General features: G+C 43.7%; 1 protein-coding gene across 4 annotated transcripts in view; it reads left to right on the top strand.

Annotated features, from left to right (window-relative positions):
- Nucleotides 1-18,948, top strand: part of LOC308594968 (melanopsin) — a 46,896-nt gene extending 27,948 nt beyond the window's left edge. For all 4 annotated transcript variants that reach the window (XM_081208537.1, XM_081208534.1, XM_081208536.1 and 1 more), the window contains 6 exons: nt 1,636-1,807; nt 3,477-3,635; nt 4,838-4,945; nt 10,775-10,949; nt 16,054-16,200; nt 17,576-18,948. In XM_081208537.1, the coding sequence (XP_081064663.1) occupies nt 1,636-1,807; nt 3,477-3,635; nt 4,838-4,945; nt 10,775-10,949; nt 16,054-16,200; nt 17,576-17,974 (1,160 nt within the window). In that variant the 3' untranslated portion in view covers nt 17,975-18,948. The remainder of the gene's footprint in view (nt 1-1,635; nt 1,808-3,476; nt 3,636-4,837; nt 4,946-10,774; nt 10,950-16,053; nt 16,201-17,575) is intronic.
- The last annotated feature ends 5,800 nt before the right edge of the window (nt 18,949-24,748 follow it).

Genomic DNA, 24,748 nt, shown 5'->3' with positions numbered 1-24,748 from the left:
CATCCCCTATAGATATAGAAAGATAAATTTCCAGCATAACTTTTTGAAAGTTCAGGGTTGTCAAATCAGTGATTTATGATTTAATTTAGAACAAAAGCCCCTGCTAGAAAAGCCTTGAAAGACCCATAATGAAAATGGCATTAACCACTAGGACATGCAGAGCAGCCTTATTAATAAATGCTATCAAATTTGTCTAAGAAAAAGGAGCTGACCCTATCTCTATTTGCCAACATCATTTTCAGAGGGTTTCTTGCCTCCCAGGAAGCTTTCAGCGTGACCATGTGAAGATTTTCAAAGGTTGCTCATGGAAGATTGGCAGTTTTCTGATTACTTGTGCATAATACATTTGTTCGTAATAAGAACTGATCTTAATAAGGCCCAGTTGGGTGACTGAATGCATGCCATTTTTAGACAGCAGAAGCATAACTGCCTTTTCTAAGACAGACTTGAACTCTTCAGCAAGAAAGCAAACATACTTCTCCCTGAGACTGAAAACTTTTGCGGGGGATGTACCGTCGAGCTTCAGACAAGTGTTTGCATGACTAGCAGGTGCAAACCTATGCACATTGATTGTACATGTCTATTCAGAAGTAAGCCCCATTGAGATCAATGATATTTACTCCCAGTTATGGGTAGGATTGTGGCCTTAGACTATCATCCTGTGTGTCACTTACCTTAGAGTAAATCCAACTGAACTCAAAGGGGCTAACTGCCTAGTAGATATGTGCATGATTTGATGCACGTTATTGATTTTATTCAAATCAGGGGCAGTAGACACAGTGGCCTCCAGATGTTGCTTGGATGCATTTCCCATCATCCCTGATCATTAGCCATGCTGGTGGGAGTTTGGGATATCAGAACAACACACAGCCAAAATAATAATAATAATAATAATAATAATAATAATAATAATAATAATAATTTTATTATTTATACCCTACCCATCTGGCTGAGTTTCGCCAGCCACCCTGAGAGGCTCCCAATCAAGTGTTAAAAACAGTACAGCATTAAATATTAAAAACTTCCCTGAACAGGGCTGCCTTCAGATGTCTTTTAAAGATAGGATAGCTGCTTGTTTCCTTCACATCTGAAGGGAGGGCGTTCCACAGGGAGGGCGCCACTACTGAGAAGGCCCTCTGTCTGGTTCCCTGTAACCTCACTTCTCGCAATGAGGGAACCGCCAGAAGGCCCTCAACGCTGGATCTCAGTGTCTGGGCTGAATGATGGGGGTGGAGACGCTCCTTCAGGTATACAGGAAAAGCAGCAATTAGATTAAAAGTGAAAACCAATCTGCAGTATGAAATGGCACAGCCAATGAGAATTGAACCTAAGACTTGCTTTCTTACAAGTAACTTCCACTGAACTATTTCTGAGTGACTATGCATAACAACTAAGTTATGCCAATGTGCCATTATGCTATTGTGGCAAAATGGCTAGAAGCTGTCTTTCACAAGAAGTGATCTCTGGCCCTTGAAAGCTTAAGCCACAATAAGTTAATAGTGTCACAAAATTATTTATGTTTACTGCAGCAGACTATAACAGTCTCCTGTGAAGTAGTGCTGTTTTTTCTTAATAGTCAAGCTCCTGCATCTGTTCTTATTTATGCATTGTATTAATAATCATGTTTATTCTCAGGTTCCTATATACCTGAAGGTTTGATGATATCTTGTACATGGGACTACGTATCCTATTCTCCAGCAAACAGAAGTTATACGATGATGTTATGTTGCTTTGTGTTCTTTATCCCTCTGATAATAATCTTCCACTGCTATCTATTCATGTTTCTGGCCATTAGAAGTACTGGCAGGTAAGCAGAGCGCTGAAAAATATTCATATAAATAGATAATTATTTTGTTGGTTGTTTCTTCTTTTTAATCACAGTTAACTTGCTGCTTATGGCTTCAAGATTTTGTAAAGGAAGAGGAGAATCAATGGCAAGAAATATCTATTTTTGTGGGAATTACTTTCCTTTCTGTCCCTGATGACTTTTGACTGGGGCAGAGCAATCCAAATTCCTGATCTGCTGGAATGGAGGGAGTATGGATGAGACTTCTGGAGGTGTCCCCTCTGCCTGGCTCTACCAGTAGGGAGACTCTACAGCAGACATCCCTCTGCTAACTGCCCAAAACACAGATGGGCAGAAGCTACTGTCAACAGAACCCTTGTCAGCGATAGTCAGGAAGTGGGTGGACCTGAGTCAGCCAAGGAGCTGCTGGACCCTAAACTGGTCTAGCTACCAGCAAACTGTGGTGAGGGGCCCAATCCAGGCTTGTTTGGGTGCAGGAAACATGCACACTTTCCCTTCCTCTCCACCTTCTTCTACCTTGGTTGGTATGAGCAGTGGGGGGGGGGTCTGAAACCTGCTGTGGCCTACCAGAGGTTAGACGTCTGCCCTTAATTGGGCAGTCTTTTTGAAGGTGTTTGGACTTATTGGTTGGTTATATTTATTGTATCGGTCTAAGAGAATGTGGATACAAAGGAACTTAGTTAATACTTTTCATTGAACCATTTTCTATAAATATGGAAGAATCTCAGCTTCATAGAACTAGGCTGGAATAGTGCAAATAATCCTTGTACAGTGGTACCTCGGGTTAGGAACTTAATTCGTTCCGGAGGTCCGTTCTTAACCTGAAACTGTCCTTAACCTGAAGCACCACTTTAGTTAATGGGGCCTCCCGCTGCTGCCATGCCACCACCACACGATTTCTGATCTCATCCTGAAGCAAAGTTCTTAACCTGAGGTACTATTTCTGGGTTAATGGAGTCTGTAACCTGAAGCATCTGTAACCCGAGGTACCACTGTATGTATACAACAATTCCTTGTTCTGCTTGCATCTTTTGCAATACAGTGGTACCTTGGGTTACATATGCTTCAGGTTACATACGCTTCATGTTACAGACTCCACTAACCCAGAAATAGTACCTCGGGTTAAGAACTTTGCTTCAGGATGAGAACAGAAATCGTGCAGCGGTGGTGGCACGGCAGCAGCGGGAGAATCCATTAGCTAAAGTGATGCTTCAGGTTAAGAACAGTTTCAGGTTAAGAATGGACCTCTGGAACAAATTAAGTACATAACCAGAGGTACCACAGTACTCCAAAGTTCCGCAGCCATCTTCATTGTGTGGTGTGCATGTTTTTGATGCAAATCTCACCATGTGTAAGAGCCACTTTACAAACCTTACGCTGAATGTAGGGAATGGAAGGAGCAATTAGTTGTACTTCCTGTCCTGCTCTCATCCACCTCAAAGCTGCTACCAATGTAAGCTAGCTCACAAAAGTTCATGAGACCAGTATATCAGGTGGGGGAGGGGAACTAAATATAATTAGGAGAACACACATACACGTTCTCTGCCTCTTTTTCTGAAGTGCTGTTTTAAGAGAAGCTATGCACCATTGCATTTACTGCTAGTAATGCCTTTCATACGCTGAATGAAGTGTTTTTTCCTTAAAATACCTCCTGCTGTTTCTTTCATAGGAACGTTCAGAAGTTAGGATCAACCTATAACCGGAAGTCGAATGTTTCGCAGTCAGTGAAGAGTGAATGGAAGTTAGCAAAAATTGCCTTTGTGGCTATTGTGGTGTTTGTTCTGTCCTGGTCCCCATATGCTTGTGTCACTCTGATTGCGTGGGCAGGGTAAGTGGCAAGCCACCAATGAATCAGTTTCAAGGGTGGATAAGGATTATGGGTGTGTGTGTAAAATATCAATCCTGAAACTTCAGTTCCCTTGAGGAATGTAAGAACTTTTTTCTCCCTCGTTTGCTTTGTGAATGAGGCATAATTGTAATAAATGCTACCATCTACAAGGCTAAACATCTTTACAAGTGTCCCCCCACTTAGGCGCAATAGACTCATGTGCGACTGCATATATGCATGATGCCAGGAAGTAAATGAATAATTCGATTCAAACCTGGGGATGGTGGGAGAGACCTGGAGAGTCCTCGTTACTCACAAGGAAACCCTCCCTGGAGCCCAAAGAGGATGTCAGTGATGGCAGAGGAAGCCCCAAAGAGACCGGAGGTGCAGCAGGGTTTTGTTTAGGCTGCTCAGCCTCCCTGCCTAACAGCTGATGCTCGCAATAGCGCAGCAGCAGCCGCTTCTCCATGTGTCCTCCAGCCAGCCCCAGAGCTTCAATTCTAGTTGTCAATATTTTTGGATACAGTGTTTTTGGTCCGGATTGGAGAGAGAGTGTCAGAGAGGGCTTTTAAAGGCTGTTTCGAGGCTGCTCCCCAATTAAGCGATATTTGCTTATTGTATAAGAGCCTGGAACGTAACCCCTGCATAAGTGGGGTGGACAACTGTATACAGAAGCTAGAGTAAACACCTAGTTAGAGGTGAATTACCCACCCCCTTTGGAATGTTCCTGCAGAGAAAATTGAGTGTGATGCACCATTCTACTTCACATTAAAGTATCTGATTTTCTACCTGTTTTCCTATAAAAATGTCCACCCTCACTTTTGCAGATTTGTAGATAATTGCTTGTGCATGTAATAACCCACACATTCTGATTCAAAAACAGAACGCTGCAAGCAATTGCAAAATGCCTATCATCTTTTGTTTGGAACCTATAATGTGATATGCAGTGAAGAATATAAAAAGACACCTAGAGTGCAGTTGATATTGAGCATGTTTCCATACATCTGGAGTAATTGCTCTTTTCGCAGAAATCCTGATGTTTAATACCAGAAAAAAATATTAAATGTGGTCCTCCACCCTACAGCATTTCAACCTCACATCAGTCAGGAAATTTTCAAATAATTTTGTGCTTCATTGATAGCGTTGGTCCTTTTAGTTATTACCTTGTATTTTAATGCTGTGGGTTTTTTTCTTGTTTCTAGCTACGCCAAGACCTTAAATCCATATTCTAAATCTGTGCCAGCTGTTATTGCCAAAGCTTCTGCGATCTACAATCCCATAATCTATGCAATCATTCACCCAAGATACAGGTAGTGTGTATGCATCCCTATGGTAATATTTTATACAGAGATATGTATTGTTTTGAATGAATTCACCATTGGATGGTAAAGAGAACGTATTACTTGAATCACTGCACTGTGAGTATTTCCTTCCATTTGGATGTGTGTACACTCATGGGCATTCATTCTGCAGAATAGAGTTGCACGCTGGGTATTTGGTGAAAAGCGTGTCACAGACCTTGCAAGACCGGGCAAATTCCTAAGTATAGAAACCTAGTAAGCTTCTAGCCAGGCCATTGGTCCATCTAGTTCAGGGGTCAGCAAACTTTTTCAGCAGGGGGCCAGTCCACTGTCCCTCAGATCTTGTGGGGGGCGGACTATATTTTTTTTGGGGGGGGAATGAACAAATTCCCACTGTATGTCCCACAAATAACCCAGAGATGCATTTTAATTAAAAGCACACATTATATGCATGTAAAAACACCAGGCAGGCCCCACAAATAACCCAGAGATGCATTTTAAATAAAAGGACACATTCTACTCATGTAAAAACATGCTGATTCCCGGACTGTCCGTGGGCCGGATTTAGAAGGCTATTGGGCCGCATTCAGCACCTGGGCCTTAGTTTGCCTACCCATGATCTAGTTCAATTTTGTCTACACTGGTGAGCAGCAGCTCTTCTGCACTTCAGGCAAGAGGCTCTTCCAATCCTACCTGGAAATATGGAGGACAGAACCATCTGCATGCCAGGCATATGATCTACCACTGAGCTAGAGCTCTTCATTAAGATACTTCACTAGCATTGTACACTTCACTCCTCCTTAGTACAGGGCTGCTAGTACGATGGCCTGGTGCATACCAGTGATATAATCAGAAAGCCTAGAAGCCTCGACACCCATCAGCCTTCTCTGCTTCCCTATGGCAGGGTCCAAGATAAATTGGGACAGGGAGCAGCACTTTGTACCATTAGGATTATACAGTGGTACCTTGGTTCTCAAACACCTTGGTACTCAAACAACTTGGAACCCAAACACTGCAAACCCGAAAGTAAGTGTGGCAGTTTGCAAACATTTTCGGAAGTCGAACATGCTCCGATTTGAGTGTTATGCTTCTGTTTTGAGTGCCACACTTTCGTTTTGAGTGTTATGCTTCCAATTTGAGTGCCACACTTCTGTTTTGAGTGTTACGCTGAGGTCTGTCTGTTTTTGCTATTTATTTTGCGTTTTTGTTTGTGACTGTGTGGAACCCAGTTCACCTATTGATTGATTGATTGATTGATTGATTGATTGTGTGACTGTAGTACATTGTTTATTGCTTTCATTTTATGGGTCAATAGTCTCATTAGATAGTAAAATTCATGTTAAATTGCTGTTTTAGGTGTGTTTTTTAAAAGTCTGGAAAAGATTAATCCATTTTGCATTACTTTCTGTGGGAAAGCACACCTTGGTTTTGGAAGGGACCTCCGGAACGGATTAAGTTTGAGAACCAAGGTACTACTGTATTAGGTTCTATGGCTCTGAATGCTTTTGTAAGGATCATGTGAATATGATTTGAAATCTTTTACTCCAGTTTGCTATCACTCCTTTTTCAGTTCAGCAGCCAAGTCTGGTTAACAATTAAAGACAAGTAATTTGTAGTGTCGAAACACAGTCAAACTGAGTTTTCTGCTGAGCTTGAAATTGCTTCTATATTCAGAAATTAATGGATTCTGTTAAAGTACTTTACAGTTCAGGTATCTCCCTTTTAAACTCCGCCCCCCCCCCCCCCAGGGATGTGTTCCTATTTTCCCAGTTGCTGGGAGATTTTTCAACACAGAATCTTTATTAGCCCAAATACTGCAATGCATTTTTCTCCCATTTAGGGAAAAGCAAGTACAAGAACAGAAACTAGAGGGGCCTCCATTATTCTTAACTCTTTGCCATGACTAACAGAGAAACATTAATTGTGCACGACAAGCAAATATACAGTATGCATGTTTGTTTGATCCGTATATAGAATTGGTTTGCCTTGGTGTGCAGATTTTTGATTATTTTTTATTGCTTTAAGTCGAGAGGGGGGAACATATGGCTTGCAGGCAAACTTGGTTTTCCAGGGATTCAAATTTTGCCTTGAAGGGCATTTTCCTCAACTACACCTGACAGAGATACAGCTGCCAGTGCACAATCAGAAGCCTTAAAGCATGGATAGGCAAACTATTTTTTTTTTAAAAAAATATTTTTTTATTACATTTTTTCCAGATAAAGATATACAGTACAAGAAAACAAAGAAAACAAGAAAAGAAAAGAAAAAAGATAACTCATTTCCAAAGCTTATCTCAATCTTATCTCCTCTCCAATCTTATCTCCACCCTACAGCATTTCAACCTCACTTCAGTCAGGAAATTTTCAAATAATTTTGTGCTTCATTGATAGCGTTGGTCCTTTTAGTTATTGGGTGATTTGTGGGGCATAGGAATTTGTTCATTTTTTATTTTCAAAATATAGTCCGCCCCCCCCCAAGGTCTGAGAGACAGTGGACCGGCCCCTGCTGAAAATTTTTGTTGACCCCTGCCTTAAAGTGTGCTCCAAATTGTTCATTGGCAAAGGAAAGCAGGCTTCAGCTCTCCTGCCCATCATCTGGTTGAGCTGAAGCCATGTGGCTTGGTTGCAGGAGCAAGTTTCCCATCAGGAAAATTGCAGATGGGAAGGGTGCTGTTGTGCTGAGGTGTTGATTGCAGGCATGGAGTGGTTGCCCACTGTAATAACAGGATGATGGACTAGATGGGCTATTGACCTGATCCAGTAGGCTCTTCTTGTGTTCATAAATGGTGTGTATGTGTGTGTGAGAGAGAGAAAAAAGAAAGAGAGAGAGAGAGAGAGATTCTGATACTGTCACAAACAAACACTGTCAATGCACCATCTCCAGAGTTATTAGATTCAAGGACACATAACTCTTTTGAATCATGGCCAATAGATAAATGACTTTGTTTTACTTCTGTTTTACTAAAAGGAAATGCCGCATAAAAGTTTTAAACAATAGATACATGATTCTGCCACAAGGTGGCAGCATAAATCATCTGTGTGATTTTAGCCTCGGCAGCAAATGTAACCACTTAATCTTTTAATGGATATAAAAAGTTTGTAGTATACTAACAGCATTCTGTGACACATAAAGGCCATTCTTTTCATCACTTGTTTGGGTGAATTTCTTCATAACTTTTTGTTTGTTTATCAAAACATTCATGGATTTCAGAATGCAAAGTTTCTTAAATTTGGGTATAACAACAGCAACAGTAACAACAACAATTTATTATTTGTACCCCGCCCATCTGGCTGGGTTTCCCAGCCACTCTGGGCAGCTTCCAACAAAGATTAAAAATACATTAAAATGTCACACATTAAAAACTTCCCTAAATAGGGCTGCCTTCAGATGTATCAGATATTTACGTTGCCATCCTATATTCCTCTTAGACCAGCTGGATGGATGCAGGATTAATTGAAACATTAAATTTGAATTGCGAGAGCTTGATATTTCCTTAAATGTTCAGCTGTTTCTATACGTACTGACTGATGCATCCTAGTTTTATTACTACTGATGTCCCACAGATTCCTGCGGTGATTAAGCAAGCAATCAGTTACAGAAGTGCAGCCTTTGGGCTTCTCTAAACAACCTATGTATCCCTTATTCATCCTGATTTGTTTCAGCAGAATTTATGTGGAGATTAGATTATATCTTGTCTTCCATTGAGCATTTGTTCTGGTGTGTTTGTAGGGCTATTATGAGACAATGATTATTCTGCACTTATCATGGTTTGCTTGCAGGTTGTTCACATGTCTTCCCCTTGGTCATTTGTTTATCCTACACTTTTTGAAGCATTTCCCCATCACATTACAAACCTCAAAAGTCTTGTTATTTTTAAAGGGGGGTTTGTATTGCACTTTAACCCTCTTTAACTATGCAAAGCTAAAGTTCTGGTATGTACTTGAAACCCTTCTGCAAAATAGTGATAGACCAGAGGCGCTCTTATATTTTTACTCTATTCCATCTCCCAAAGAATCAGGGCATGTAACTATAGTTACTGAAAAGCCCCTTAAAAATAAATATTGGGATGGATCTAAAGGTCTCCTTTCACTCACAGAAGAGTTATTTTATATCTTGAGCTAGAGAGGGTTGCACAATACAAGTGACAGTCTCAGTTGGCAGATCATGAGACTCTTAATCCTAAAGTTCTGGTGTTGAGCCCCATGTTGGACAACAAGATTCCTGCATTGCACGGGGGCTGGACTAGATGACCCTTGTGGTCCCTTCCAACTCTACAATTCTGTGATTCCAAGCTCTGCTTGTGCAAATGGAAGAATAACTTGTTTATGGAACATACACACGATAGCACTGTGTGAATTACCTCTGAAGCACAGGCACTGAGCTCAGAACAGGTGTGGAGGGGAGAGAGGCTATTTACATAGACTCATTTATTTGCAAGTAACTTATACTGATATATATTTACATAAGCCATTCTTCTGCTAGTTCTGATTAATGAAAAATATCTAAATACTGTTGTTTGGGGGCTTGTTCCCAAATGGTGGGAAGAGGTTAATTTGTCACTCGACTTCGTTGGAATGAAAACCCACCCCACAAAGAACTAAAGAAACGCTCCGTTCCATGCACAGCCAGCAATCAATTATTCTTTAGTAGCTTACAGACAATTTTTGCCTTCACTGTAGAATGGTGCAGTGGTTAGAGTGCCAAACTATGACAAAGGGAAGCTGAGTTCCCTAGGAAGCCCCCTGCATGACCAAACTTCCTCTCTCAGCCCTGTCCTCTACCTCACAAGAGCATGAAAGGGAATGCTAAGCATGTATGCTGCCCTAGGGCTGCTTGAAGGAAAGCTTGAGATAAAAATGAAGTCAATAAATAATACGTGGAAAGGAGGCACAGGAAATGTCATTGATAAAAAGTTCCCATACAAGTTCATTCTGTTTCTGTAATGCCCAAGGAAGTGACTGCTTTAGATGAACTTAATTTTAAAAAATGTTCAAGGTTTAAGAAATAGCGAGGTTGCAGTCCTGGGGAAAAGGAGTGTATTAGGACCAAACTGTACACAATGGGATAGCCACACTTGCTTATTCATACACCTGACATGTTAAGCTGTGAGCAGAAGCTTTGTTTGTTTTGTTTTTGCAGATGAAGTGTAGCTCAGTAGCAGAGCATTTGCTCTGCATTCATAAGATCTTTGGCTCAGCCTACAGGTAGAGCTAGGGACATGGGTGGCGCTGTGGATGCATTCTTCAACGTGTCCTTGATGCAATAATAGCGCATTTGTGGTAGATTCATAGTGGCCCATCATCCATGCATCATTCTGCTTTATCAGTTGTTCTTCAATGTGTGCCTAGAGTTATCATATTTTTGCTGCCTGGCAGGGCACTCTTACATTGTAGCACAACAGAAACGAGGCAAAAGGAAATCTGGAACGTTTCTGGTATAAAATGTTTCAGCAAGAAGTTACAGGACTGATTGGAAATGAAGCAGTACGTCCATCTCAAAACATTTTCAAGCCTTTTTCAGCATTGAGAAGGGGATTGCATGTAACACACCCACCCACCCACACAATACCACCACCCGCAATACTGCCACAAGAACAAACAATCATGAAGAGACAATAAAAAGGACTTCTGGAGATGCCTATAGTCTTTGAACTGGCTCTTATATACATGGGGTTAAGAGAACCAAGACTTAACTCTTTTCTATACCATACAGCTAGGTCTCCTGAAATGTGCAGTCTGTTGTTTCTTTCGAAGTATTCTCCAAACTCTGTTTTCATTCACTGCGTTTTTATTTATTTTTTGCTGTTCTGTTTCACAGTATTTTTATTATGTCTTTTAGGAGAACTATTCGAAGTGCTGTCCCTTGCTTGAGATTCCTTATACGGATCTCACCAAGTGATCTTTCAACAAGTTCTGTGAACGAGTCGTCATTCAGGGCTTCTATGTCCAGCCGTCACTCTTTTGCTGCCAGGAACAAGAGCAGTTGTGTTTCTTCCATTTCTGCAGCAGAAACTGTAAGTTTGGCGTGGGTGACAGTCTCCCAGGTCTCATCCTTTTGCTTCACATAAAGGTGGCAGACTAAACCGCTGGATGGCACTCACCAACTCGAGTTCACTATTAGAAGGAGTGATGATAGGAAAATTCATATTCATTAAGCACTTCTTAACCTCACTGAGAATCCTTGGGATCCCTTACAACTTTACAGTTCAATGGTTCTGTGATATTAGTGGTAGAATCAGACATGTGCTTCGTTTTAACCTTTAAGCAGCCACAGGATTCCTTGCTCCCCGCCCCCTTGCAAAAAGGTTAGCATGGCTACACACTCACACAAACACTTACTTTGCAAGGCTTTGTGTGCCTGATAAAGTTTGTCTGGTTAAAAAATCAATCTGTGGGGAAATGGATTGACTGGGTGGGGTGGGGTGATTGCCACAAAAGCCAACTAATTAGATATTAATATAACAGGATTTTGTGAGAAAGGGGAAGAACCAGTTTCTCCCAAGTTTGGTTCTTCAGGGAAAGTTTCCCAAATACTATGAAATTTGCGGCAGCTAGACTGGTGACTGGGAGTCGCCGCCAAGACCACATAACACCAGTCCTGAAAGACCAACATTGGCTCCCAGTACGTTTCTGAGCACAATTCAAAGTGTTGGTGCTGACCTTTAAAGCCCTAAACAGCCTCGGCGCAGTATACCTGAAGGTGCGTCTCCACCGCCATCGTTCAGCCCAGACACTGAGGTCCAGCTCCGAGGGCCTTTTGGTGGTTCCCTCACTGCGAGAAGTGAAGCTACAGGGAACTAGGCAGATGGCATTCTCAGTGGTGGCACCCGCCCTGTGGAATGTCCTCCCATCAGATGTCAAGGAAATAAACAACTACCTGACTTTTAGAAGACATCTGAAGGCAGACCTGTTTAGGGAAGTTTTTAATGTTTGATGTTTTGTTGCTTTTTAATATATTCTGTTCAGAGCCGCCCAGAGTGGCTGGGGAGGCCCAGCCTGATGGGCAGGGTATGAATATTATTATTACTATTATTATTTCACAGATTTCAGCTGCATGCAGCCTTGAGACTCCTTTGTTTGCATATACCATCAACAAGCAGCTTTCCGTTGTAGTTTTCCCACAGCAAACTAAATGAGGGAGATTTTGTTTTTAAAAATGAATTACTACAAGAGATTGATTGGTCAGTGAACTCCAGCAGCAAAGGAATTGAAGTTATCTTAAGAGGAAAAGGGGTTATAAGCAACCCAGTTATTCAAATACTGGAAACCCATATACGGGCTTACTGGTAAAATACTGCAGGGCAAGTTCATTAAGGAAGATGTGTAAAAAAGAAAAAAAGTTGACAGTGTTCATAAAGAAAATATGAACAGACCATTATCCATCAAGAAAAATAAAGTTGTATAAAAAAACACTTTGAGAAATAATTGCAGTTATGAATAGTTTCTAAATAATGAGTGGTCTTTAGAAAGTTTTAAGGATTGTGAAATATGACTGTGGTTCTGCACTAGGTTGGTTTCAGTGGCTCTGTACATAAATGAGTGCAGGATTACAATGCAGATAGACTGAAATCAAAGGTTCCTGAATCCTAGAATTTAAATACACCCACTGAGACAAAGCTGCACCAATATATACTGATACAGTAGGGATGTGAGATGATTTCTCTGTTTCAAAAAAACTAATCTATCAGAGTTGTGGTATATTGTGATAACTTATCAGCCAGGTCCGTCTTAAGGAGAGAATGATCACTTGCCAAGGTCGTTGGAGCCTCTTCTCTCACCATAAATTATAGACCAACCTGCCGTAGAAATTGCTCTCTAAAATGATTTCTTACAACAGACATGGAGAACCATTGGCCCTCCAGATGCTCTTGGACTGTAGCTTCCATAATTTATTTTTACTTACTTACTTACTTACTTACTTACTTACTTACTTACTTATTTATTTATTTATTTATTTATTTATTTATTTATTTATTTATTTATTATCTTGCTAATTCATTAAAAAAGAACAATTGTACATAAAAACAGTGTTGATCTCTGAATGCACCCCTGAAGATACAAACAGATCCACCGTAATAATACAGTGCCTCTGATATCCTTCCCACTGTGTCAGTCCAGGAAGATACCATGGTCAATGGTACCAAAAGCCACTGGGGAGATCAAGCAGGGTCACAGTGTCCCATCCCTTTCATGATAAAGGTCATCCATCAATGGGGCTGATGGGAGTTGTTGCTTGTCTAGAAGTCATTAGACTCCATCTTAGATATAGCTAGGCACCAACATCCTGGAGGTTCTGATGTCCTAAAGGTAAAGGGACCCCTGACCGTTAGGTTCAGTCGCAGACGACTCTGGGGTTGCGGCGCTCATCTCGCATTACTGGCTGAGAGAGCCGGCGTTTGTCCGCAGACAGCTTCCGGGTCATGTGGCCAGCATGACTAAGCTGCTTCTGGCGAACCAGAGCAGTGCACGGAAATGCCGTTTACCTTCCCGCTATAGCAGTACCTATTTATCTACTTGCACTTTGACATGCTTTCAAACTGCTAGGCTGGCAGGAGCAGGGACTGAGCAATGGGAGCTCACCCTGTTGCGGGGATTCAAACCACCGACCTTCCGATCAGCAAGCCCTAGGCTCTGTGGTTTAGACCACAGCGCCACCCGCATCCCGTTCTGATGTCCTATTCAACCTTAAAGCCGAATTCTATGCATCTTTACTCACAAGTCAAGTCCACCGAATTAAATGCAATTTCTCTTTCCCAAGAAATGGTATATAGAATTGTAGCTTCCAGGGATTTTTGTTCTAATTCAGCATTTGTTCTATGTGTGATAGCTCCAGGATAGCTCCCAACAAGGAGCATATTCTACATTTTCTGTAAGAGAGGGGTGTGTGTTCTTTTAATATATTCTTTTGCTTGCGGGACTCAGGTCGCTCTGTTTAATTTAAAGAGGACTGGCAGGAAAACACATGAGGATAAAGGATCACACAGAGAATTGGGGCATTTATCTGCAGTGACCCGCCTTGTTATGAGAATCAGTGAAAGTACTTTGCCAAAATAAATTATGGTAGCCATAACATGGGCTGCTTGAATAAAAAAGCAGGCAAAGAGAAAAACAGTCATGCACTTAACTACTTTATTGACTTTCTTTCTATTATTTCATCCTATACTTAATTTTCTTTCCAATCACCAAGCATCAAATGAGATTCTAAAGTGTTACACAAGAGTGTCTTACTCCATGTTTCTTATCCGTGCTCAGGCCTTGTAAAACATGTTCCCTTTCATCACAATGGATAATGTTTTAAGGTCTCAGTCTTGTCTAATCCTTGCTCACAGGGTTCCAATAAAAAGACTTACTGGTGCAGCTCTGTTTTTAAAGCTTTTTGAGTCAAGCATCTGTGTTGTATTTCAGTCTAACGGCATACGTTTTGCATAGGTAAGATATTGGGTTCAATACCTGCTATCTCCAGGCAGAGCTAGGAAAAACTCCTGCCTGAAACCTGTAGAACCCCTACCACTAGATGTTACTGTGGGAGGAAATATAAATATATTAATCCCTGTGGGCCCACATATGTAGGTGAACAACAAAAGAAAATGGCTGGGTGCCTAGATTCAAAATGTGGGGCTTTGCACTTTCTCCTGCAGGGAGAGAGCTCCAGTAGAAGAGATTAAATTTACAAAAATTAAGCAGCAGTATAGCATTATGAATATAGGTTGTTAAACCTTTTTACCCCATTCAGCTGCACATAGCAGCTGACTCCTCTCCTACCCCTCTCGCAATGTGCAGACCACACACTGTTAAGTATGCTTTACTTACAGATTCAAGGTCTCAGTCATGCATTGTTCCATGCAGCAGCAAGGATAATACAGGCAAAATACTCTTGGGTAGACAATACAGAATATAGTTCTAAACATGTGCTATAAACTTGGGAGCAAGCTTACAGATGTACTCCTTCATTGGTTACATGATGCAGAGAAAAAGAGAGAAAAAGGAAGAGTAAAGAAGCTTCCCTTCCTCTCCAGAGGAGAGGGCACATGACCTATCTAGCAATGCAACTCTGTGTTCCTTAATCCCCTGCTGCACTAACCAGCAGTCATGCATGGTTCTGTTTAGGGTTGCTATATTTCAAAACGTAAAATTTCTGACACCCGCAAAGTCGTTGAGCTTTTTCTATTTTAGGAAGACCCCAAACATTTAAACTATAGTTCCCATGATTCTTTGGAGGATGCTTTAAATGTATGGTGTGTATGTAATCCTGGTTTTAATTTTATGGGAGGTGGGGAGAGGTCTGTTCTTCCTCATGCTACCCGGTCTGCTTTTTTTTACTGTTCATATTTATATCTTACTGTTTACATCCTCTGTGGATGGTTTGATTTTTGAACTAGAAATATGCAATATATGTAACTACGTACTTGCTGAAAGACCTGAGGACCCAGCGTGTTATAGTGGTTAAGAGTGGTGGACTCGTAATCTGGTGAACCAGGTTCGCTTCCCCACTCCTCCACATGCAGCTGTTGGGTAACCTTGGGCTAGTCACACTTCTCTGAAGTCTCTCAGCCTCACTCACTTCAGAGTGTTTGTTGTGGGGGAGGAAGGGAAAGGAGATTGTTAGTCGCTTTGAGACTCCTTAAGGTAATGATAAAGCCAGATATCAAATCCAAACTCTTCTTCACTTCAGAACCACATTTTATAGGGAAATCTCACTATCCTACCAGGAAAGGTTGATGGAACGCATTGTGCTTAGTCTACAGAATAAAAGATTGAGCTGGAGTGGGATGAGTATATGATAGTATTCTTAAAAATGTAAGAAAAGCCTGCTGGATCAGGACTGCTCATCTGCTCATGCATGTTTCCACGCCCTTGCCAAATCTGCTGTAGAAGCCCCACAACAAGTGCAAGGGAAGTCCTGCTGCACAAGTGTAAATCTTTCTGCTGGTGGTGTGGCTGCTTAGCGCTACATTTGATACAAGCCTATGATTCTACATTTCGGTAGTGGAACACCTCATGTACCCTTGTTCCCAGTGTAGTGCAAGAGCAATTATATATATATAATCTCAGTGGGCAAGAGGCAAAATTGCAGCCTATTGATTGTTTGTGTATAAACATCTCAGTTTCCTTTTTTAGGCTTGGAGTGACATGGAGCTTGAGCCTGTGGAGGCAGCCCATAAGAAACAGCAACCCCATCGAAGCCGCTCTTTCTCAAAACAAGCAGAAGAAGAGACTGGGTTGCTCCTAAAGACCCAGAGCTGTAATGTGCTGACTGGAGAAAAGGTTAAAACAGCAACCATTTTTAATTCTCCTTAATAATAAAGTGACTGATCCTCAGCATATACATACAACCTGGACTCAGTTCTCCCTGATTATTCCTACCCAGCCCATTACAGTGATGTCCATATGTTACTGTATTAGAAGCAGTTTACTAATCCATTTCAGTATGCTTTTGTCTTGTGTTGCCCAAAAGGGCAAGGCAAAACATATTATCCAAAAGTCAAATCAGATGCTCCTCCATATATAGGTGAGTCCAACAATCATATTGCTTCTCCGTGCTTTGATCTCCAACATTTCCATTCTCTGTAGTTCATTTACTGAGTTTCCAGTAAAGTTAGCTTTACCTCCCATCTCCTTCAAATCCCATCTTGGGAATTGATACAAAATGGTGGGACCTGCTTTTTTTAAAAAAAGAAATCTTGTCTTTGAGGGGGAAGATGAAAAAGAAATTCCTATTTCTCACTGACAGTGGGAGACTCTGGCAACTTCCACCTTCATGAAACTGAAAAGGGTGAGTACCGAACGCATCATGCATTGATGCAAAGAAAGGAACTGATGGCTTGTTGGCCACAGTTCAGTGTCATTTTCTGAAAGGTTCCTTTGCACATTTGGAAACTTCAGGCAATGACATTATGGCCCGTGTGCAACTTGCACACGCTGAATCCAATTCAGGTAGCGCTTCTGTGTTCCTTGTTTCATTTTGCCACAAAGGTGTAATGTCGATTAACAGTAATTATATTCGTTGTCTTCTTGCTTCTGTATTTCCCATACAGGCAACTCCCACTTAAGAAAAACAAGTGGGGGCCCCATAGCAGATAAGAACCACAGGAAGAATGTTTAGTTTCAAAATTCCTGGGTGAAAATTGCTCTGCTGTCCTCCAAAGTTTAGCCTTGACAAAAGAGTTGTCAGCTTCAAAAGTTGGGTTGTTTTTTTTTTTTTAAAAAAAAAAATAGAGCGAAAGATAAAGGCTGGTATTCGTGTTCCCATCCTTGTTTATTTGATTTGACAATATTTTTTATATTGCTTGGATAAACAAAACCCTCAAGGGGGGGGAATCAAAAGTTTTAAAAAGCAAACATAAACAATAAAACTTCATGTCTGGGGTGGCATTTCTAAACTGAAAACAATGCATTGAAGACAATCTCAGGATGCTGGTGAATGTTGCACAATTGCACTCAGTTGCACAAACATTGTTGGCCCCATAAACTCCCAGAGGCCAAAAAGCAGGGGTTGCCACTGTCAGCTGAATGAGCCAACTGAATATGACAGGTATGTAAAATATGTAGCAACTGTTCTGGAAGGACTGTGTAATTACTGCTGAAGAAGGCTGAGTATGGAATACTGATTCTCTCCCCATCCCCATTTTCTTTGCCATAGGTTGCAGTGTCCTCCATCAGTCTGCATGACCCATTTGAGAGATCATTTGGAGAGAATGCCCCAGAACTGCTGCTCAAACCCAGTTGTTTGAGAACATCATCTCTTCCATTTGGCTTGAATAGTAGCAGCACAGAAGAGGATGCAAACACTTCTGACATGGAAGTTCAAGAGCAACAAACAGATGGAAGCCTCAACTCATTAATGAGCCCCACTGTCCCACAAATAGTTATCGTTTCTACCTCAGAGACCACCCTCTCTGAGGGGCAAGATGAGCTGGAAAATGGACAGGCAGAAAATTCCGGTGTATTATTTTCTCCAGGAAAGAATCACCTGTTGGACATAGGAAGGCTTAGCCCCTCTACCAACCTCATTGAAGCAATTGAGAAGCTTCTGTCCTAAATATGGAAGAGAACAACTATTTGGTCTTTTTGCTGCTTCTTTGCATTATTATACCAAAAAAAGGGGGGAGGACCCACATGAAGAACTCTGAGCCTTGTAGATTAAGCAGATAACTTTATATATAATTTTTTTGGTAATGCAATCTTTAGCCCTTCTTGAATTTTATGCACTTTGCAGAAGCAAAACAACAGCAATAGATGCTGAAGGCGCAAAGCATCCATAGCGTAGATAACAAGTGTTTGCCAGCCAAAACACCTAGTAAATATTTCTCTGTATCTGTATTCAGGATAAGTTTTCATGCTTTCCAAGCAGTTCCATGGAGTGCCCAGCAACCACAAGCCCTGCTGTATTGCCAGATACTAAGATTGGTTCCGGAAAGAAATATCAGCTACGCGTTCCTCAAGAAACCTGGTCCAAGAATTGGTCATTCTCCACCACTTTAGCCACCAGCTGAAAGATGGTAGATCAAGTGGAGATGTTTGAGGTGGCACAAGCAGCCATTGTCTTGCAACCAGAAACCAGTTGACTTTTTGTCCTGACTCAACACAACAGCTAGTTTGCCATCTCTTCTACGTAACTGAAGCTATGACTAGAGGAGGAAGAAATGAAGATGAGCAACCTTTAAGACTAAACTTCCCAATTACTCACAGGTTAAATGAGTCCACTTTGAAAACAATAGCCCTCAGGAATGAGGCCAAAACTATGCACAAGAAATGTAATATAGCATAGCACTTGTTAAGTCCAATGTAAAGATCGATGTCAACCCTTCTCAGTCACAAGGGAAAGTGAGACTGTTGTGCAAAGCTATTGCAGTCATTCCTGTCTTATCCCCATAGGGTGTCAACAGTGGCAAAAAAAATAAAAATCACCTTAGGTTGTGGTTAACAATATGTGTCAATAGTAATGAGCTCACTGTTGAATTCTCACAATAAGCTTTACTCACGAATATCAATAAAACCACTTAACTGCTATAATACAGTTGTTTCTTTAGGACTGATTGCAAGCTTTTCATGTTTCCCTTGGGAGTGTTTTTTAAAAATATATATAATCCACAGATTTTGCTCTAAAGGAAGAAACGGGGACAACTGTCTATTTCAGCCTTCAGACTGCATAAGGAAGATGGAACAAAATATGGGTGGCCTACAATTAGTTACAGTTCTGTAACTTATAATACTAAAAGTGGAAATTTATTGGCTGTATACGTATATGAAACAATATCTGCTTGGATCAGTAATTCCCAAACTGCGGTCCAAGTATTGACAGAGTTGCCAATGTACTTATCACTAGGGAAAATAACCTATAAAGTTGTAAGCAGGTCTTTTATCACTTATACAGTGCTTTTTTGGGTATAATAATAATAATAATAATAATAATAATAATAATAATAATAATAATAATAATAATAATAATAATAATGAGGTGCTGGTACTCATATTTTGGATGCCAGCACAAAATGACTGGCATGGGCAGCAAAAAATAAATAAATGCTGGTACTCTACTGTGAATACTATTATGAAAAAGCACTGTACCTATGTCACTAACTTTATTGTGTACTCTGGTTCTTTGGTAGTTGACAAAACGGCAGCATCTTCAGCAACTTTGCTGTGCCTTTCCCATTCCCTCTCCTAAACTGGATAGATATATGATTGTGCTCACTTGCAGTGCTTTTGATGCCTTCTTGTGAGGGAAGTGGCTTAGCTCTGGTGCTGCAAACCTCTCTAGAGGCCCAACAGTATTGGAAATCATCATGGACTCCCCCACTTTCATCTTTACCCACAAATAATAGCCACAATAAGAATATCCTTATGTTGAACAATAATGGAAACATTCAGGCCTCCTTTTTGAACAATTTGTTCAATTATGAACCAGTTAAAATGAGGTTTTACCATCGTTTAGGTATTCTGCTTTGGCAAACATCCTTGGGTTGGGAAAGGCTACCTTAAGGGGTATCCCTGATCAATACTATCTCTGATATATTTGACTCTAAATTGGAAAATAAATTATCCGGACACTGTGTTCCCTTCTAGTGCTATTTCCTTCATGATCATCTCTGCTCTACTGTCAGTAAAATAAGCCAGCTACAAAACCAGATTCCAATTTCCTTTCTAAATTCTGATGAGGAAATGCTTCCAAAACAGCACCCTGGAGGTTGAGACTGATTGCATCATCCCTTGTAAGTAAGGATCAGAGTGAGCGAGAGAATAATTAAAAGGAAATTGATCGTAGATAAGCTTCAGCAGCTGATGAGGATTTATTTTTTATGATGCTACACTAGACCAGAGTAATTCCACATCTATTTAATCATCAACAAATGCCACAGAAGTTAATGTGATATACCTACATACCATATTTTTCCGTGTATAGCACGCCCCCTATTTGGGGGGACTCCAAATTAAGAAAATGGGGAGAGATTGCCCAGAGTTGCTATGCTCTTTAGGGGGAGGTTTGCCCAGAGTTGTTGAGGTGCCACTCACACGAGTCGCAAAAGCCAGCTATTGTTTGTCCCATTCCCATCGCAGACAGGAGCCGCTGATCGGCTGTCCAATTGTCGCAGTGACAGCCTATCAACACCAGCCCTTGCAGCAGCCACCAATAACAAGACCAATAGCCACTGACAATCTCTGGCTCACAGCAGCAACCAATCTCACAATCCCCCCAATGCACTATCAATGTATAAGACGACCCCAATTTTTAACATCATTTTTTAATTAAAAAAAACCATCTTATACAGTATAAAAATCTTATAAAGTATGGTATATATCTGTTGCTGATCTGTATGGAGGCAACATTTGTACAGTCCTTACTGAGAACGGAATAAGTCCCCACCCAGAAACTTGGGATGCTCCACCTGTGATCCTTCCCTTATATCTGTGCTTTCAGTGGAGGACACGACTTGTCTTGAGATTTTTACAGATTGCAATGTAGTAGGAAGCCTAATCCTGATACTTTCACAATTTAAGACGATTAGAGTTCAATTTGCAATGTTGTAATGCCCTTCCCTCCCTCTTACACATGAACATTCCTACATACAGTTGCTCCTAGGTCCATTAGACCCACTATCCATACCTTTGTAAATGTTTGCCTTTGCAAATGGCAAAAGGAAAGTGGAAAAGTAGCTCTAGATTCCTCTTCAATTATGCCTGCTCAAAGTACAGTGGTACCCCGCAAGACGAATGCCTCGCAAGACGGAAAACCCGCAAGACGAAAGGGTTTTCTGTTTTGGAGGCGCTTCGCAAGACGAATTTCCCTATGGGCTTGCATCGCAAGACGAAAGCCCATAGGGAAATGCTGGCGGTCGGGAGCAAAGACTTTCGCCCACAGCCGGCCTTCAGAAGAGGACCTCTTCTGAAGGCCGGCGGGGGGCAAAAGTCTTTGCTCCCCCCGCCTGCCTTCCCCCCCGCCTGCCCCGGGCAATCTTAAAATGCTGGCGGGCGGGAGCAAAGCGTTCGCTGCCGACCCCCAGGATTTTAAAATCTCCAAGGGACAGCAGAGAAGTCTCTGTCCCGGGGAGATTTTAAAATGCTGGGGGTCGGGAGTGTTCGCTGCCGACCCCCAGCATTTTAAAACGCTGTTCCGAAGCGGGGGGCGGGAACATCTGCCCCAGCCGCCCCACTTCGGAACGATGTTCCGAAGGGGGGAGGGGGGGCGGGAACAGCTGCCCCAGCCGCCCCACTTCGGAACGATGTTCCGAAGGGGGGAGGGGGGGCGGGAACAGCTGCCCCAGCCGCCCCACTTCGGAACGCTGTTCCGAAGTGGGGAGGTGGGGCGGGAACAGCTGCCCCAGCCGCCCCACTTCGGAACGATGTTCCGAAGGGGGGGGCGGGAACAGCTGCCCCATCCGCCCCACTTCGGAACGATGTTCCGAAGGGGGGAGGTGGGGCGGGAACAGCTGCCCCATCCGCCCCACTTCGGAACGATGTTCCGAAGGGGGGAGGGGGGCGGGAACAGCTGCCCCATCCGCCCCACTTCGGAACGATGTTCCGAAGGGGGGAGGGGGCGGCGGGAACAGCTGCCCCAGCCGCGCCACTTCGGAACGATGTTCCGAAGGGGGGAGGGGGGGCGGGAACAGCTGCCCCATCCGCCCCACTTCGGAACGATGTTCCGAAGGGGGGAGGTGGGGCGGGAACAGCTGCCCCATCCGCCCCACTTCGGAACGATGTTCCGAAGTGGGGAGGGGGGGCGGGAACAGCTGCCCCATCCGCGCCACTTCGGAACGATGTTCCGAAGGGGGGAGGGGGGGCGGGAACAGCTGCCCCATCCGCCCCACTTCGGAACGATGTTCCGAAGGGGGGAGGTGGGGCGGGAACAGCTGCCCCATCCGCCCCACTTCGGAACGATGTTCCGAAGTGGGGAGGTGGGGCGGGAACAGCTGCCCCAGCCGCCCCACTTCGGAACGCTGTTCCGAAGTGGGGAGGTGGGGCGGGAACAGCTGCCCCAGCCGCCCCACTTCGGAACGATGTTCCGAAGGGGGGGGGGCGGGAACAGCTGCCCCATCCGCCCCACTTCGGAACGATGTTCCGAAGGGGGGAGGTGGGGCGGGAACAGCTGCCCCATCCGCCCCACTTCGGAACGATGTTCCGAAGGGGGGAGGGGGGCGGGAACAGCTGCCCCATCCGCCCCACTTCGGAACGATGTTCCGAAGTGGGGAGGGGGGGCGGGAACAGCTGCCCCATCCGCCCCACTTCGGAACGATGTTCCGAAGGGGGGAGGGGGGCGGGAACAGCTGCCCCAGCCGCCCCACTTCGGAACGATGTTCCGAAGTGGGGAGGGGGGGCGGGAACAGCTGCCCCATCCGCGCCACTTCGGAACGATGTTCCGAAGGGGGGAGGGGGGCGGGAACAGCTGCCCCATCCGCCCCACTTCGGAACGATGTTCCGAAGGGGGGAGGGGGCGGCGGGAACAGCTGCCCCAGCCGCGCCACTTCGGAACGATGTTCCGAAGGGGGGAGGGGGGGCGGGAACAGCTGCCCCATCCGCCCCACTTCGGAACGATGTTCCGAAGGGGGGAGGTGGGGCGGGAACAGCTGCCCCATCCGCCCCACTTCGGAACGATGTTCCGAAGTGGGGAGGGGGGGCGGGAACAGCTGCCCCATCCGCGCCACTTCGGAACGATGTTCCGAAGGGGGGAGGGGGGGCGGGAACAGCTGCCCCATCCGCCCCACTTCGGAACGCTGTTCCGAAGGGGGGAGGTGGGGCGGGAACAGCTGCCCCAGCCGCCCCACTTCGGAACGATGTTCCGAAGGGGGGAGGGGGGCGGGAACAGCTGCCCCAGCCGCCCCACTTCGGAACGATGTTCCGAAGGGGGGAGGGGGGCGGGAACAGCTGCCCCAGCTGCCGGGCTTCGTAGCGCTGCTGCGAAGCCGGGCGGGGGGGTGGGAACACCTTCTGAAGGCGGGCAGGGGGCAAAAGTCTTTGCTCCCCCCTGCCTGCCTTCCCAGGGGCTTTTAAATCGCCCCGGACAGCGGAGAAGTCCTCCGCTGTCCGGGGCGATTTTAAAATGCCGCCCGCCTGTATTCTGGTCTGTATTCTGTTTGAAGCTAGCAAGTACACTACAATATCATTATTTAGTTAGCTAGTCCTGTGCTTATTCCACATCATTATTTATCCCCCCCCCAATTTGGGTTCAACGATGTAAATACGTTCAGGTTCTACTACAGCTAAAAAAACAACAAAGAGTTTGCACCAGTTTTTAGTTCCCTGCTGATTAATTACGCATAATTTTCATATATTTGTGGAATACTTCACTTATTACAGTATTTTCTTTTATTTGAGACAGTGGGTGTCATCACTTTTTATCTTACCTCTGATATGTTCACCAAATAACAGGTTAGTTTGGTCTTATTCACTCTGTGTAGCTAGGTACGCAAGATGCTCTCCAGAAAGATGGGTTGCAAGCTTCCTCCTGACCCATTTCCACACCTCTCCTCCCATGTACCAGTCTGGTGTCTCCGATACCTGGTGTCTTCCCATCAACCCTGATCACTGGCCATGTTGGATGGAGCTGGTGGGGGGTCCAGGCATCTGGAGGGCATCAGGCTGGAGAAAGCTGCCATATGCCATTGCATATGGAAAATAATGTCTAAATAAGGAGACCCCCCCCCACACAGTTATTTGATTTGGGATACGTCTTGCCATGGATGTTGTTGCACTTAGACACATTTAACTTGTGTGCATTTAGCTTTATGTGCTTGGCAAAAAGGGGAAAGGGGGTGGGTGATCGGAGTGGGGAAAAGTTTGGCAATCCCACCTGCTATTGAACACAATGTTTTTTGGCTTTACATGACTTTGTAAGTTGACAGTAGGGATACCGGTAGCGCTGTGGTCTAAACCACTGAGCCTCAGAAGGTTGGCAGTTCGAGTCCGCGTGAGCTTCCATTGCTCTGTCCCAGCTTCTGCCAACCTAGCAGTTCAAAAGCATACCAGTGGAAGTACTGTAGATAAATAGGTACCACGGCAGAGGGAAGGTCAGTGGCGTTTCTGTGTGCTCTGGCGCTCTCCATGGTCCTCCGTGTGCTAGTATTGATTTAGTCATGCTGGCCACATGACCCAGAAAATCTGTCTGTGGACTAACACTGGCTCCCTCAGCCTGAAAAGCAAGATGAGCGCCACACCCCATTGTCGCCTTTGACTGGACTTAACTGTATTTCATAATAAACTCCCAACAGCTGCACTGATACCATAATCCATAGAAATTAACCATGTAAAAAGTCCAGACCAGCACCCATTGTTACATATCCATTCCAAGGGATTAATGAAGTGTGCTTATATGAGAATA

This window comes from Podarcis bocagei (assembly GCF_964188305.1).
Source record: "Podarcis bocagei genome assembly, chromosome: 9".
Classification (NCBI taxonomy): domain Eukaryota; kingdom Metazoa; phylum Chordata; class Lepidosauria; order Squamata; family Lacertidae; genus Podarcis; species Podarcis bocagei.
The sequence above is the reverse complement of the archived record's forward strand: the minus strand, read 5'-3'. Positions and strand labels throughout refer to the sequence as shown.